At 55.9% G+C, this 13,675-nt stretch overlaps 1 protein-coding gene across 1 annotated transcript; it reads left to right on the forward strand.

Moving 5' to 3' along the window:
* Window positions 1-1,179: 1,179 nt before the first annotated feature.
* On the forward strand, window positions 1,180-10,693 carry PHYHIP (phytanoyl-CoA 2-hydroxylase interacting protein). Its single transcript, XM_063087906.1, has 5 exons — window positions 1,180-1,341; window positions 4,670-4,863; window positions 6,047-6,221; window positions 8,230-8,347; window positions 9,966-10,693. Exons 2-5 carry the CDS (start codon window positions 4,699-4,701, stop codon window positions 10,498-10,500), a joined length of 993 nt encoding a protein of 330 aa, XP_062943976.1. The 5' UTR covers window positions 1,180-1,341; window positions 4,670-4,698; the 3' UTR covers window positions 10,501-10,693.
* Window positions 10,694-13,675: the final 2,982 nt, after the last annotated feature.

Consider the following 13,675-nt stretch of genomic DNA (forward strand, 5'->3'; position numbering starts at 1 on the left):
GCTAAGCAATTTACATAATTATCTCATTCCATGATGACAATTATCCTGTGTTATTATCCTACTTGACCGATGAAGAAACCAAGCCTCTGAGAGGGTGAGTCACTTGCCCAAGGTCACCCAGCGTGAAGTGATGGTGCGGGAATTTTCACCCTGTCTGACTGCAAAGCCGCGCTTGTCACCACAACACAATCCTTTTGTCACTGTTTGCTGCTTGATTCACATTTCCTGAGTTTGTCACAGTGTCATCCTCAGGGTCCTCATTTCTTGGCGGTGGAAAAGCCTCCCACTGGTAGGTGAGCAGTTATTTTGATCTCTGGCTGCAGTGCTCAGGGCTGGGCTTCCAGAGGGTTGTTGGGCTGAGAACACTCCAGGTTCTGTGTGTTCCTTCCTGCCTTGCCTCTGTCCACCCTTCATTGCTCGACACCTTCTCTCTCCTGTCCCTTTCCTTGGGGACACGTAGGCAGCCAGAGGATTCTGGACAATTGGGACAATCCAGCCGCTGGACAGTCGGGATGCCTGGGGCTGCAGGCCTGATATCTCTTGACAGAATAGGTAAGAAAATGGAGCCATGGATCAGCAAAACTCCCTCCCCACCCCCCCACGCCCCAGGAGAGAACCCAAACTGAAGACAGAGCCCCCCCTGGCCCACACACCCCATCTGGTCCCTTCCCCTACACGGCCTCCCTACCCTTCCCCCAATCAGAATCCTTGTTTAGGGGCCCAAGCCCTTGAGCTAAGCTCCACCCCTCTCCCAGCATCCTAAAGTTTGGGGGCTGCATTGAAGTCAGAGATTTCCAAGTAAGACTGTGTTGGAGGGACATCTGAGGGCAGCTGGTCCTGGAAGAACAGGGGAAAGGTAGCAGCTGCCACTGCCACTGTCTCCAAGGACATCCGTGTAGCTCCCGGGGAGACCCTCTGCCCTTTCCTCCTCCCTCCAGCCCAGACGAGCAGGGACCAAGCTCGCTTATTATCACCTGACGCTGTGCAGCCGCAGATCCCATTGGTGGAGCCAGATTCAGTCTGGCTCTCTCATTCTTTCTCGCCTTCTCTGCCTCTCTCTCCTCCACGCTGCTTTGATTTCGCTATTGCCTCTCTCTTCTCGCACTCGGCTGGGGACAGCATCTCACCGGGGCAGCAGCTCACACTGCAGAGCCAGACAGGAGCTGCCCGTGGGGCATGGAAGCAGCCTCCTTGGCAGCCGGGAAACGAGCGAGTGTGCGCCGCTGCCTGTGACCCAGGCGTCCTGCCGGCTGCTGTCCCCTGTCTGGGAAGCTCATCCACGCAGAGGTCTCCCCCTTCCCTCCCTGCCAGGTCTTCCTCTGCAGGGCTCACTGGAGCCAGGTGAGTGTCCTTCCTCCCCAGAGCACCCTGTTGTCAGAGGCTAGGAGTTGGGGTCCTGCCACCGCCTGCGTGCCCGCCTGGATCTCCAGGCCCCAAGACCTTGCCCCCTTCCCCCAGGCCCTTGGCAAAGGGGCTAACAGCTGGATCCAGTCTCGGGGCTCCATAGTTAGTCACCCTGTGAGCATTCTGCTACAGTCAGCAATGCCAACAGGGACAAGGGTGAGGGGAAGCTTTCCCTCTGGCATGAGGGTGCCTTTTCTGAATGGGCATGGAGAAGGGGCACCAGTGTGCACAATGTGTATGCATGCCTGCGAGGAGGCTGGAGGCTTGCCTGCGTAGATGGGTCTGTCTGTGTGCAGTTCTGCTCACCTGTGGGTTTTGACTGGCATGTGGCATATCTGGGAACATATCTTTCTTGCACACATGAGGTACATGTGTGTGGGGGGCACTTATCTGAGTAGCCTGTAGGTATACGTGGGTGGGGACATGGGGAGGCAGTACACTCAGGGTGGCCGTATCACTTATCATGTGTGTGGGAGTACACGATGGGGAGGTTCAGCTCCAGAGCAGGACAGGGCAGACTCATGTAGGTGAGCAAACCTGTTGGCATGTGAGGGATCAGAGCTGGCAGACTGCGGCCAGAGGCAAACGCATCTTCAAAGTCTGTGTCTTTGAACCTGGAGAAGACTCGAGAGAGAACACCAGAACGCGGGTGGGGGTTGACATGTGTGCGAATGCACATGTGTGCGCAGGCAACTGTGTGGGCTGCTAGACTTCTTATGGAGGTGGCACACATGCATGCTGGTGCCCGTGGTGTCCTCTTTTCCCCAAATATGGCTTGTGAGAAGGTGTGCGTGCATGTGTGTGTGCGTGAGCCCGTGGACATGAACAGGTGTGGGTTTGCATGGAGGCACAGCTGCGGAGGGAAAATTGTGGGGCGTCCTTAGAATGTGGAGTGGGCGAGAGGGGCCTGAATATGTAGGTGTGTGTGTGAAGGTGTCTGGGGGGGGGTGGCTCGCGTGGGTGGCATGCTTGGTGCATGCATGTATGTACATGCATGCGTATGTGTGGGTGTGCATGTGCTTGTCTCGGGGTGGATTCTCACAGGAGAGTGGGTGTTTCTGGGCATTGCCTCAACCTGTCCCTTGTACCCTGCCCTTCTCCCATCACCTGGGTGCAGAGAAGCTGGGTCACACACGCCTTTGGTCCACCCTGGCTTTCTGTTCTCCCAGCGTCACCTGCTGCCACTCTCCCAAGCTAGGGTGGGGAGGTCATCTTAGCTCTCCCAGAACTGTGGAGAGGAAGGAATGAGAAGCTGCCCAGGTCCTGGAAACTCCAACCAGCAAACACAGCTGTCCCATCTCTGGGAAGACTGAGGAGACGGGGTATCGAGGCAAGAACAGGTGTCTGTGCATGGAGTGGCATAGGCTGCATCAATGTGGGTGGGTGGGGCGGGCTCCTCAGGCCCTCTCGGGTGGGAGTGTTCTGTGTCTGTGTTCGTGTGCGTGGGTGCATGTGTGTGTGCGCATGTGAGGGGCACACGTGTCTTCCTGGGAGCTTCCCACAGGGAGCCCAGGAGATGGTAACTCCTCAGTGTTCCACACCTGTCCCTGTGAATTACAAACTGGTTTATTTTCATAGGGTTGTTTCCAGACACCCAATGCCATCTGTTTTGTCTTGGGGTGGACCTGGTAGCACCCCATGCTATTTGCCATAGGATTTCTTGTGCACAAAGCCACTGGCATTTGGCTCTATGGTGGGAGGCTAAGAGGAAGCAGGACCCAAATGACACCCTGGGGCAGGTCAGGGCTGTCACCCACAGCCTTCACCCTGCACCTGCCACCCAGGCAGCCCACAGGTTAATTTAGAGGTGCCAGTATCTGCAGCAGCCTTAACTGACAGCAAAGAGTGGGCTGGATCTTCTGGAAGCTATAAATAAAAGTACCTGCTTTTGCAGGCACAAGGTGCCCTCACCCCTAGCTTCTGGGAAAGAAGAGGAGAAAAAGAGGGAAGAAAGGAAAGAGGAGGTGACACTTGGACAACAGAGGTGTGCTGGGAGCTGGGCTTGGGGAAGGACTTGGGAAAGCATGAGACCGAATGCCCCTGGAGAAAGTCCCACATGCATCTGCGTTCTCATTCCCAACAAGGCTCCTCCCTCGCCCCCTTCCACACCCCATAGCCTGGAGCTCACAAGAGCCGGGCCAAAGTCAAGACTGGAGTGAGCTCTTCCTAACAAATGCACAAGAGGGTGTGATGGTGGTGTGGTCCTTTCCTATCTGGAAGAGCACCAGACAGAAGTTTAGAACCAAAAGAGTGGGAGAGGGAGGTGAGAGAAAATGCAATTGCTTGAAAGGAAAATATAGAAGGAGGAAAGATAAGTAGCGGAAACACCACATGCATCTACTTCTGCACACATGCTGTGCACGTGCCATGCATGTGCCACACACATGCACGCACCTACAAGGGGACGCAGCTTTAGCTTAATGATAAAGAGCCTGGGCTCCAGAGTCCAAATCATCTGCTTGCTGTGTGGCCTTGGCCATGTTAGTACCCTCAACCTCAGTTGCCTCATCTGTAAAATGGGGATAATAATAGTACCTGCTGTGAACCTTGCATTAGATAATGTTTGTGAAATTATCAGCACATGGCCAGCCCCCAACAGATGTCAGTATTAAAACTAATTACTCAAAAGAGTCAAATGAGATCAGCTTGTAGGCCACAGCCCCTGCTGTCCCCTCCCACCATGAATATATCATGTACACCTGCATGGCACTTGTCCTCCCAGCCCTGAGCCGTGGTGACGCTCAAGCCCTGAGCCGTGGTGACGCTCACTGAGTCACCCCCAGAGAGTAGCGAGGCCTGAGCCCAAGGAGCCAGGCCCCCGTGGACTCTTGGCTGCCACTGTGGCCACATGCTTCAATCCTCGCACCTCAGCTCCCCAGCAGGTGCTTCCTATCTCTCCTCCGCCTGTCACCCAATCTCGCCACCCCCACCCCTTTTTCTTTTCATGCCTGCTGGCTGAGGGCCCCCGCCCTCCTCAGCTCCATCTGCTGCAAATCTGTCCCCGCCCGGCACTTGCAGCATCCCCACTGCCTCTGCCACCTGTCAGGTGCCGTCTGCTCTGCAGACCCCCCGTCCCAGGAGAATGGAAAGCCCCCCTGAGGGCACCCCACCCCATGGTCGGTCCTTCCCCTCCCCATGCAATTGTTCTGATTGGGTGCATTTGACAGGTCCTTGAGGCTCTACCTCACAAGGGATGATGGGAGCAGGATGTTCCAGAAAGCTCCATGGTGGGGAGGGAGATGCTGATCCTTCCCCGCCCCCTCAGTCCCCACAGGAGCCAAACCAGCGGGGAGCATGGAGCTGCTGTCCACCCCCCACAGCATTGAGATCAACAACATCACCTGCGATTCCTTCCGCATCTCCTGGGCCATGGAGGATAGTGACCTGGAGAGGGTCACCCACTACTTCATTGACCTCAACAAGAAGGAGAACAAGAACTCCAACAAGTTCAAGCACCGGGTGAGTAGGGCTGCCCCAGGTGTCCCTCCCCAGCCCTTGCCCTTGAAGGTCAATGAAATGCTGGAGGTGATGGTTTGCAGTCAGAGGACTGGCTAATATCCGGACTTTTCTTACTGTGCCATCCTGGAAAAATTACTTGACCTCTCTGAGCCCAAGTTCCTTCACTGGCGAAAAGGGAATAATAATGTCAATTCTCATAGGGTTGTTGGGAGGATTCAGTGAGTCATGTTTGCGTGGTGCTTGGCACGGTGCCTAGCACAGAGAGATCATTGTTATCAGTGCCATGACTGAGACTTTAGGCACGGCACAGAGCCCGGCCAGGTGGGGCTGCAGACGTCACACGTGGGGATGACGTCTAGGTTCTGATAAAGCCCCGGCCGTGGGGACCAGCCTTGTTGACTGGGCAGGCAACATGGGCCTTGGGCGAGGTGGGACCCTTCTGCTGGGTGCTGGGTGATGCCCCTCCACCCCCGCCTGCCAGCCCACTGTTGGCTTGGTTTAGAGAAGGAATCTGAACATCCTTGGCGGGTGTGGCCCTTCCCTGGGTTAAAAGGCGGTGTGGGGGTGGGTGGGAGGAGGCCTCCCATGCTCCCCAGCTGGCAGAGGCAGGGGAGAGTGGGGCGGGACAAGCTGCTCTCCGGACACCAGCATCAGGGTGGGTTGCTCAGCTTCTCCCACCCTCTGGAACTGGCCCTCCTGATCTGGGTGTCTTTTGGCAGACCAGTTGCCACGGTGACGTGAGAGCTCACCACCACCCCCTTAACCCTCCCCTCCAAAGAAGAAGGCATATTTTCCCTTCCTCTCTGGCTTCTCAGCATTCGCCGTTGCCGTGGAGACGGCACTGCAGTGTGCAGAGCTCTCGATGTCTCCCTCAGAACGGAGGTCTTGCCGCCCTCAACTTCACGGGCCTCCTCCCCAGTGGCCATTCCCCTCAGTTCCCAAGAGAACGTGGCATCAGTGGGGTTTCAGGAGGGGTGGAGACTGTAGAGTGTCTCTGTGGCCTTCCCAAGGGCCACTGCTTGTATCTGCAGGAAAATGGTGGCAGGGGCTGGAGCCACTGTATCCCCGAGACTCTGGCCTGCCTCAGAAGGCCATTTGGGGAGTGGAAATTCTGGGGGAATGACAACACTGGGTGTGACCCCCAGTTTGACTCTGGGATCTCTGTCTGTATCCCATTTCTCAGGATGTCCCCACCAAGCTTGTGGCCAAGGCGGTGGCCCTGCCCATGACAGTGAGAGGCCACTGGTTCCTGAGCCCCCGCACGGAGTACAGCGTGGCAGTGCAGACAGCTGTGAAGCAGAGCGATGGGGAGTACCTGGTGTCAGGCTGGAGTGAGACGGTCGAGTTCTGCACTGGGGGTGAGGTCCTGCTGTGACAGCCCTGTCCTGCTGGTTTTGGCACATCTGGCTTAGCTGTTGTCAGGACGGGGCTCCATCTTAATCCAGAAAATACTGTGAACACCAGCTGGACATAGGGAGACACACGGGGGGGTGACCCTCCCCTGCCCTCTGGAGTATGCTCCTTTCTCTAATGCAGACACAGAGACAGACACCACTAATCATGCTGGCAATGCCATTTCCATAAAGGGATGGAATTACCTTTCTGGCTTGGTGCAAGCATATTTTTTAAAATTGTGGTAACATACATACCACATAAAATTTCCATCTTGACCATTTTTAAGAGCATAGTTCAGTAGTGTAAAGTATATTCACACTGTTGTGCAAGCAAATCTCCAGAACTCTTCCATCCTGCAAAACCAAAAATCTATACTCATTAAACAAGTCCCCATTCTCCCCTCCTATCAGCCTCTGGCACCCACCACTCTACTTTCTGTCTCTGTGAATTGGACTCCTCTAGGTATGTAGCCGTGGAATGACATAAGTGGAATCCTACATTATTTGTCCTTTGGCATCTGGCTTATTTCACTTTGCATAATATCGTCATGGACCGTACGTGTGGTTGCATATGTCAGAATCTCCTTCCCTTTGTTTTTTTTGGCAGATGGCTGGTACAGGGACTGAATCCTGAGCCTTGCTGTTATCAGCACCACGCTCTAGCCAGTTGAGCTAACCAGCCAGCCCTTGATAGTCCTTCCTTTTTAAGGTTGGATAATATTCCATTGTATTGACATACCTCATTTGTTTATCAATTGATGGATAAGCACCAATCACATTTTGCTTATCCTGATTTCCACTTAGCCTGGGAAAGTGGTTTCTATCCAATGGCCCTTCAAGCTCTCTTAGCAGAACTGAACTTGCAAACTCCAGCATGAACAAACACCAGGTGTATGTGCACCTGGCCACTGACGACCCAGGATCCTCCCCACAATCTTCCATTCTTTTGGTGTCCATGGTGAGAACTCCTCCAGATCTCTCTCTGTTACAGGAAGAGGCAGGGAACGTTCCCAGTCCTGGGCCCCCCAGGGCTGCTGGCTCCAGCCTCTGCCAAGGTCCATGCTCTGGTGTCCTTGAGCTGCCGTTGCCTTTTGGGTGGTGCTTTTTCTTAGTTCTGCTGCAAAACCCCACTCTCTGGAGGCACTCCTCTGTGAGGGAAAAGCTTCTTGGTTTACCCCTAAGAACTCTATATAGTAGGCATTTAATTCACACTGGGGAGTTGGGGGTGGCTCCAATCCAGTCCACACTCCTCTTGCCAAATCAAGCACCCTGGCCAGGGACGCACTAGCAAGGAGGAAAGGGGACCTTTACCTATTTTGTCCCAAGGTACTGTATAAGCTAGTAGCATCCCTGCCTGGCCCCAGCGCCACAGACCCAGGCCAGGGAGGTTCAATTTTACTACCTGTCTGCAGCCTTCCCTGTCTCTCCTGGGACGCTCAAGCAGAGAGCCATTACCCTAGCCCCTGGTCTGCCTAAACAGTCATGTCTGTGAGGCTCAGGACACTCCCCCAGGCTCTTCATGAGCCCCCACCTGTGATTACAACCGACTTCCTTGTGGGTGCTGTGGGCAGCCTCCTGCCTGCTGGGTTGGATGAACTCTCCCCAAAAGGCCTCAGATTCTCCCCTCTTGAGTCCTTTTGCCTGTTGGTCCTCTTCTTCCACAAGGATGGCTTGGGATTACATCCCCTGGGGCCCCCGGTGTGATGACTGGACAGCTTCTGCCCTTTTCTGACCTGGGGGAACCCTGAGCCTCTGGTAATGAGGGTGCGGAGGTGATGAGGACAGCCAGCATGCAGCTCTCCATGTTCCCAGCAGGGGCCAGCTGGCCTGTTCCCATCTGAGTCCAAGTCCAGAGACTGTCTGGTCTCTGTTGCTGCAGAGGTTGGCTGGCAGGCACAGGGTGGGGTGGGGGAGAGGAAGAGGTTGTAATCCTTCAGCGCTCAGCTCACCTCGCCCGTGTGGACTCTTGCAGATTATGCCAAGGAGCACCTGGCCCAGCTTCAGGAGAAGGCCGAGCAGATCGCAGGCCGCATGCTCCGCTTCTCCGTCTTTTACCGCAACCATCACAAGGAATACTTCCAGCATGCCAGGTACCGCCAGCACAGGCTCCCGGCCGGGCGCACCAGGCCTCTCCTTCCTCTCCCAGCTCTTCCTGCTCCTTCCCTGGCTATCTGAGGTCACCCCTACCTGTTGGCTGCCAGACCCTCCTCCCCATGCCTGCACATCACCAGGCGGGCTCTGAAGTGACTGGTACTTTGGGGTTGGGCTCAGGGAAGGTCAAGGGCTCTAGGGAGGGGCCCACCAGGCAGAGCCCGGTGCTGACAAGCCTGGGGAATGAAATCCTGGGCTTGACTCCCTCCCTGAAACAGTTCCTTTCACTGGGTCAACCACCACAGGTCAGCTGCCTCTCTGATTCAGGCCTGGGTCCAAAGGAGAGGTGCCAAGAATAGCACAAAACAAGAGAGTTCTGAGCAATAAGGGTTCTGGGGAGCATCTGACTCGATGGCTTTCAAACTGGGTGCTAAGGAGCCTGGGGGTTCTAGGGAGACATCTTGGGGTGCTGCTGAGGGACTCAGGGGGATCAGAGGATGGAGTTAGGTGGGCCCCACATGTGTTGTCCAGCCAGCACAGCTTCAATTTTATTTGCCAATGACCTGCCTATGTATAATTTCCATTGGAGAAAAAAAGAGAGGGGTTCTGCAGTTCAAACATTTTTGAAAATTGATGATCTGATAGAACACCCTTAGCCTACATAAGAAACTGAGGCCTGCAGGGGAAGTGGGCCATCCAGTTGAGCCAGCAAGTCACTGGTCACTCAGGAAAGCCAGGGCCAGGCAAGAGTCGGGAAGGGCCAGGGGTTGTCCACCCTCCCCCATGTCAGCTGCCACCACTCCAACTCCATGTCCTTCTAAGGCTAGGCCAGGGCAAGCTGCCACTATTATTGCCTTTGTCATTACTGTCAGCCGGGTGGGCTGTTTTGACCCTACCCCAGGACAGTAAGGACCTCAGGGGTCTTTGGTGTTTGTATTAAGGAACAGAGACCAAGTCTGGGCTCCTTTATCAGCGAGAAAGAGAAAGACAGAGGCAACCATGTGTGCCAGGCACTTTACTAGTTTCCAGGATATAAAAACAAGGGCACCAACAACCCTTTTGAGAAGCTCAGAGTCTCACTAGGGAGACAGGACAGGAAGGTTTAGTGTAATAAGTACGTGTAGCTGTTTAGCAAAATTCATACGTCCTGTGCTGGGACGTGAAGGACGGTTAGGGGTTCGCCAAGCCAGATGGAGAAAGGTGGGGAGGGCAGTCCAGACAGAGGGAAGAGCACTGAAAAGGTGCAGAGGCAGGAAGGAGAGGCCTGGCTGGAGAATGTCTCCTGCAGTTGTGGGGGGTGGCAGGTGGTGGGCCATGACAACATACAAGGGGCCTTGCTAATCATGCAATCCCCATCAAAGGGTTTTTGAGCTGGGGAGTGACAGGTTCAGATCTCCTCTGCGTGAAGGAGTGGGCTGAATGAGCCCATCTCCAGGGCCCTCCCTGCTCTTGCATTCTGGAATGCTCTATTTGTGGCTAGTGGAGGCGGCTGTTGGTGGGAGAGCTGGGAGCTGGGATGGCTCACTCCCTTCTCGACCATACACAGCAGCCAAGCCTCAGCCCAGCTAAGTGGCGGCATTTTCTCTTTCCTCTGGCATCTCTCCCTGGGGCGGGCAGGACCCACTGCGGGAACATGCTGCAGCCCTACCTGAAGGACAGCAGCGGCAGCCATGGCTCCCCTACCAGCGGCATGCTCCATGGTGTCTTCTTCAGCTGCAACACTGAGTTCAACACGGGCCAGCCCCCGCAGGACTCCCCCTATGGCCGCTGGCGCTTCCAGATCCCCGCCCAGCGCCTCTTCAACCCCAGCACCAACCTCTACTTTGCGGACTTCTACTGTATGTACACGGCCTACCACTACGCCATCCTGGTGCTGGCGCCTAAGGGCTCCCTGGGGGACCGCTTCTGCCGTGACCGCCTGCCCCTCCTGGACATTGCCTGCAACAAGTTCCTGACCTGCAGCGTGGAGGACGGGGAGCTGGTCTTCCGCCATGCCCAGGACCTCATCCTGGAGATCATCTACACTGAGCCTGTCGACCTGTCCCTGGGCACCCTGGGGGAGATCAGTGGGCACCAGCTCATGAGTCTGTCCACTGCCGATGCCAAGAAAGACCCCAGCTGCAAGACCTGCAACATCAGTGTGGGCCGCTAGGGACTCCTGGGGAGCTGGGGGGCTGGGGAGAGATGACAAGAAGGGCAGAGATGGGTGGCTGAGGTTCAGGGAGCTGGCTTCTCTCCCCTGCCCCCTACTCCCTCCACTCCATCTGTCTGTCCCTCCCCACACCCCTTGGCATTGGGGGCAATAGCTGGTGGTCCTCTTGGTAAGTGTGGCCCACCCCAGGCCTGGGGGGCTCGGAGAAGCTTCTTAGCCTCAGTAGGTTGGTGGGTGGGTTGGATTTCTGGAGAACTCCCCTTTCCTCTGGTTTTCCTGTCCTGCTGTTCTTTGCCCCATCCAGGCCCCCATCTCCCAGAGGACCATCTGCCCACCTCCTGGGCTCTCCCAGGGAAGCCTCTCTGGGCCATGTGTCGCTTGGCTGCCTCCAGAGGAGATGCGGAGAGTGGTGGGGCATGCCCTCCAGAGCTCCACTCACCCCACTCAGGGCCAACCACAGAATGCCCCTCCCCACTGAGCTGGGCCTCGGGGGCTTCCCACTCCAGGCCCTGACTCCTTCCCTTTATAAATAGTCTCCTGCATTGCTCTGACCCCTGGCTGCTCCTTGCCCCAAAGAACCCTCTTTCTGCATGGGAGAGCTGTCCCTTCCTTTCTCCACTGGCCCACTTGGGACACTCCTCCTGCTGTCTAGAAAGGGACACTCTTTTTTCCTCTTGGCTTTGGGGCTCTGGGCTGTCAGGGTTTTTCCTTTCTCTTATCTGGACATGATACATACCCCAGCATACTTTCTCTTTTATTCAGAGTGCTGGGGCCTGGAACAGCAGCCCCTGGGGTCGAGGAGGGGGAAGGAGACCCCTGAGACCCAGAGGTGCCCCTTCCCCAGCTGGGAGTGGGCCGCCTCCTACCCCACTGGGGCCTGGCGTGGAACTGGAGAACAGAGGGCTTCCTGCAGAGCCCCGGCGCCCCACCTGGCCGTGTGCTTTGCTCTCCCGCTCTACCATGGTGCCATGCCTGTACTGTGCGTGCACGTGAACTGGACTGTAGATTCTTGGCCAGTCCACCTCCCGCCTGCCCCCCGCACGGTCTGCTCTCCCAGCTACCCCGCTGGCTGGGAGCCCCTCTCCTGGGGAGTTCTGGTGGTGTCTTCCCTGGGCCTTTCTGCGATTTTACCTGGTTCCTGCTGTTGTGTGGGTCACAAGATGATGGTGATGGTGGACTCCCTGAGACAAGTGTAGCAGGTGGAGAGCTGGGGGAGGAGCCAATGGGGGCAGCTAGCTTTTGGGGGAACAACGGAGCTGACATCAGACGGGGGAGACAGACACCCCCATGGTGACTCCCGGAGATGACAGATGATGGACAGTAGCTGGATTTCTGTGATGAAGGATGGAAGGGGCTGGTGGGTCAAGAAGGCCATACCTCGGTGAGGGGCAGGTGGGCAGCAGGTCACCTCTTTTGTAGCCAGGGGGAGTGGCATGGTCAGCTGTCTCTTTGGGCTGGGTCAGGAGGTCAGGGGCTCTGGGATGCCTGGAGAAGGAGAGGATATGGGCCCCCAGGCCCTTCCCCCTATGCTGACAGCATTGCTGTCAGGGTGGCTGCTGCCCTCCCCTGGCCCCATGTCCTCTCTGGGCTGGGGCACACCTGCCTGTGCTGCGCTTGCGATGTGCATCAATAAAGCACCATGGCCTGAGCCCCGCCTGTCCGAGTCCATTCAGGCCTCTAAACTACTGTAGGCTGCATGGCTTATAAACAACAGAAATTTTTCTCTCACAGTTTTGGAGACTGAGAAGTCCAAGATCAAGGTGACAGTAGTTCCAGTGTCTGGTGAGGGCCTGCTTCCTGGCTTAGCCTTTTCATTGTGTCCTCACATGGTGGAAGGGACGAACAAGCTCACTAATCCCGTTCACGAGGACTCCACTCTCATGATTGAATTGTCTTGCAAAGGCCCCATCTCCTAACACTATCATCTTGGGGCTTAGGGTTTCAACATATGACTTTTGGATGAGAGGAGACATATTCACACCATAGCATGGCCTCTCTCTGGGCCCTGGGAGGGGTGGGGTGGGGAAGCTGTGAAATCCTCAAAGGAACTCCTATGGGGATACCCCCAGGACAGGCTACCTGGAATCATCTCCAAGGAAGTGCCTAAATCCCACTGTGAGAGGCAGCCTCAGAATGCAGAACCACATCTCCAGCTTGGAAGGGACTTTGGAGGTCCTTTGGTCCCACCTGGTGCTTCCCATATGGGGAAACTGAGGCCTCCTATGGAAGGACCTGCAGCAATCTGGAGGCCTGACGGAGGCCCCCTGGCCTGCCGCAGCAGCGTGACATTGCTTCAGACCCAGATTCCACTGAATTTCCCTTTCTCAGGAGCCCGAGTGTCCCCTCCCCCAGCAGGGCTCCTTGTTTACAGATCTGAGTCACCTCTGCCTCTGTTATTATGAACTCATTGAATGGTCCTCTGATGGAGCAGAAAATCTCCAGAAAAGTCAACGGCTCCTCACCGACACTGCCTGACTCAGGGCCAAACTAACACATGTCACCCAGAACTTGGGGCACAGCCTCTTTGGGATAGGAAGGACAGCTGAAGGGCAGAGGACCTCTTCCTTAGGGCCTACTATGTGCCAGGCAGTGTTTCCACGCACATCAGCTCCTTTAGTCTTCACAATGGCCCTGGGCAGTATGATTTCCACTTAACAAATGAAGAAACTGAGGCACAAAGAAGGCTCGCCTGTGTCTTACAGCCATAGGTGATAGTGCCCAGGATTTGACTCAGAAACTGGAATCTTCCCACTTGACCACCTTGTATATGCCAGGGGCCACCAGGGTAGGGCCCATCTCAGATATTCTGGCCCTCCTGGGGTTCTCGTCCACATCTCTTCTGGCTAGCCAAGGCCATGCCTAGTTCCAGAATAACGCCAGGGGGGGCTGTGGAGTCACAAATGCCAGGGAGGCTTATTTGAAAGGAGTAGTGGGCATGATGTGGAGTCCAGAATTCCAGGGATGGGGAGTGCCTCCAGGTTCTGCCCTCCTGCCTCTGGACAGGCCTGGACAGGGCTGCCCCCATCCCAACGGAGAGGCTCTCAAGAGTCCTTAAGAGGGGCAAGCTTCAATCTTCCTTTTGTGAACCCTTTTGGGTTTCTTGGGAGGGGGGATTGGCTCCCAGAATCCTCTTAGTGGGGGATGAGAGCAGTGAACAGAGGTGAGGGGAGTGTTA

Source organism: Cynocephalus volans, chromosome 2 (genome assembly GCF_027409185.1).
Source record: "Cynocephalus volans isolate mCynVol1 chromosome 2, mCynVol1.pri, whole genome shotgun sequence".
In the NCBI taxonomy this organism is placed as follows: Eukaryota; Metazoa; Chordata; class Mammalia; order Dermoptera; family Cynocephalidae; genus Cynocephalus; species Cynocephalus volans.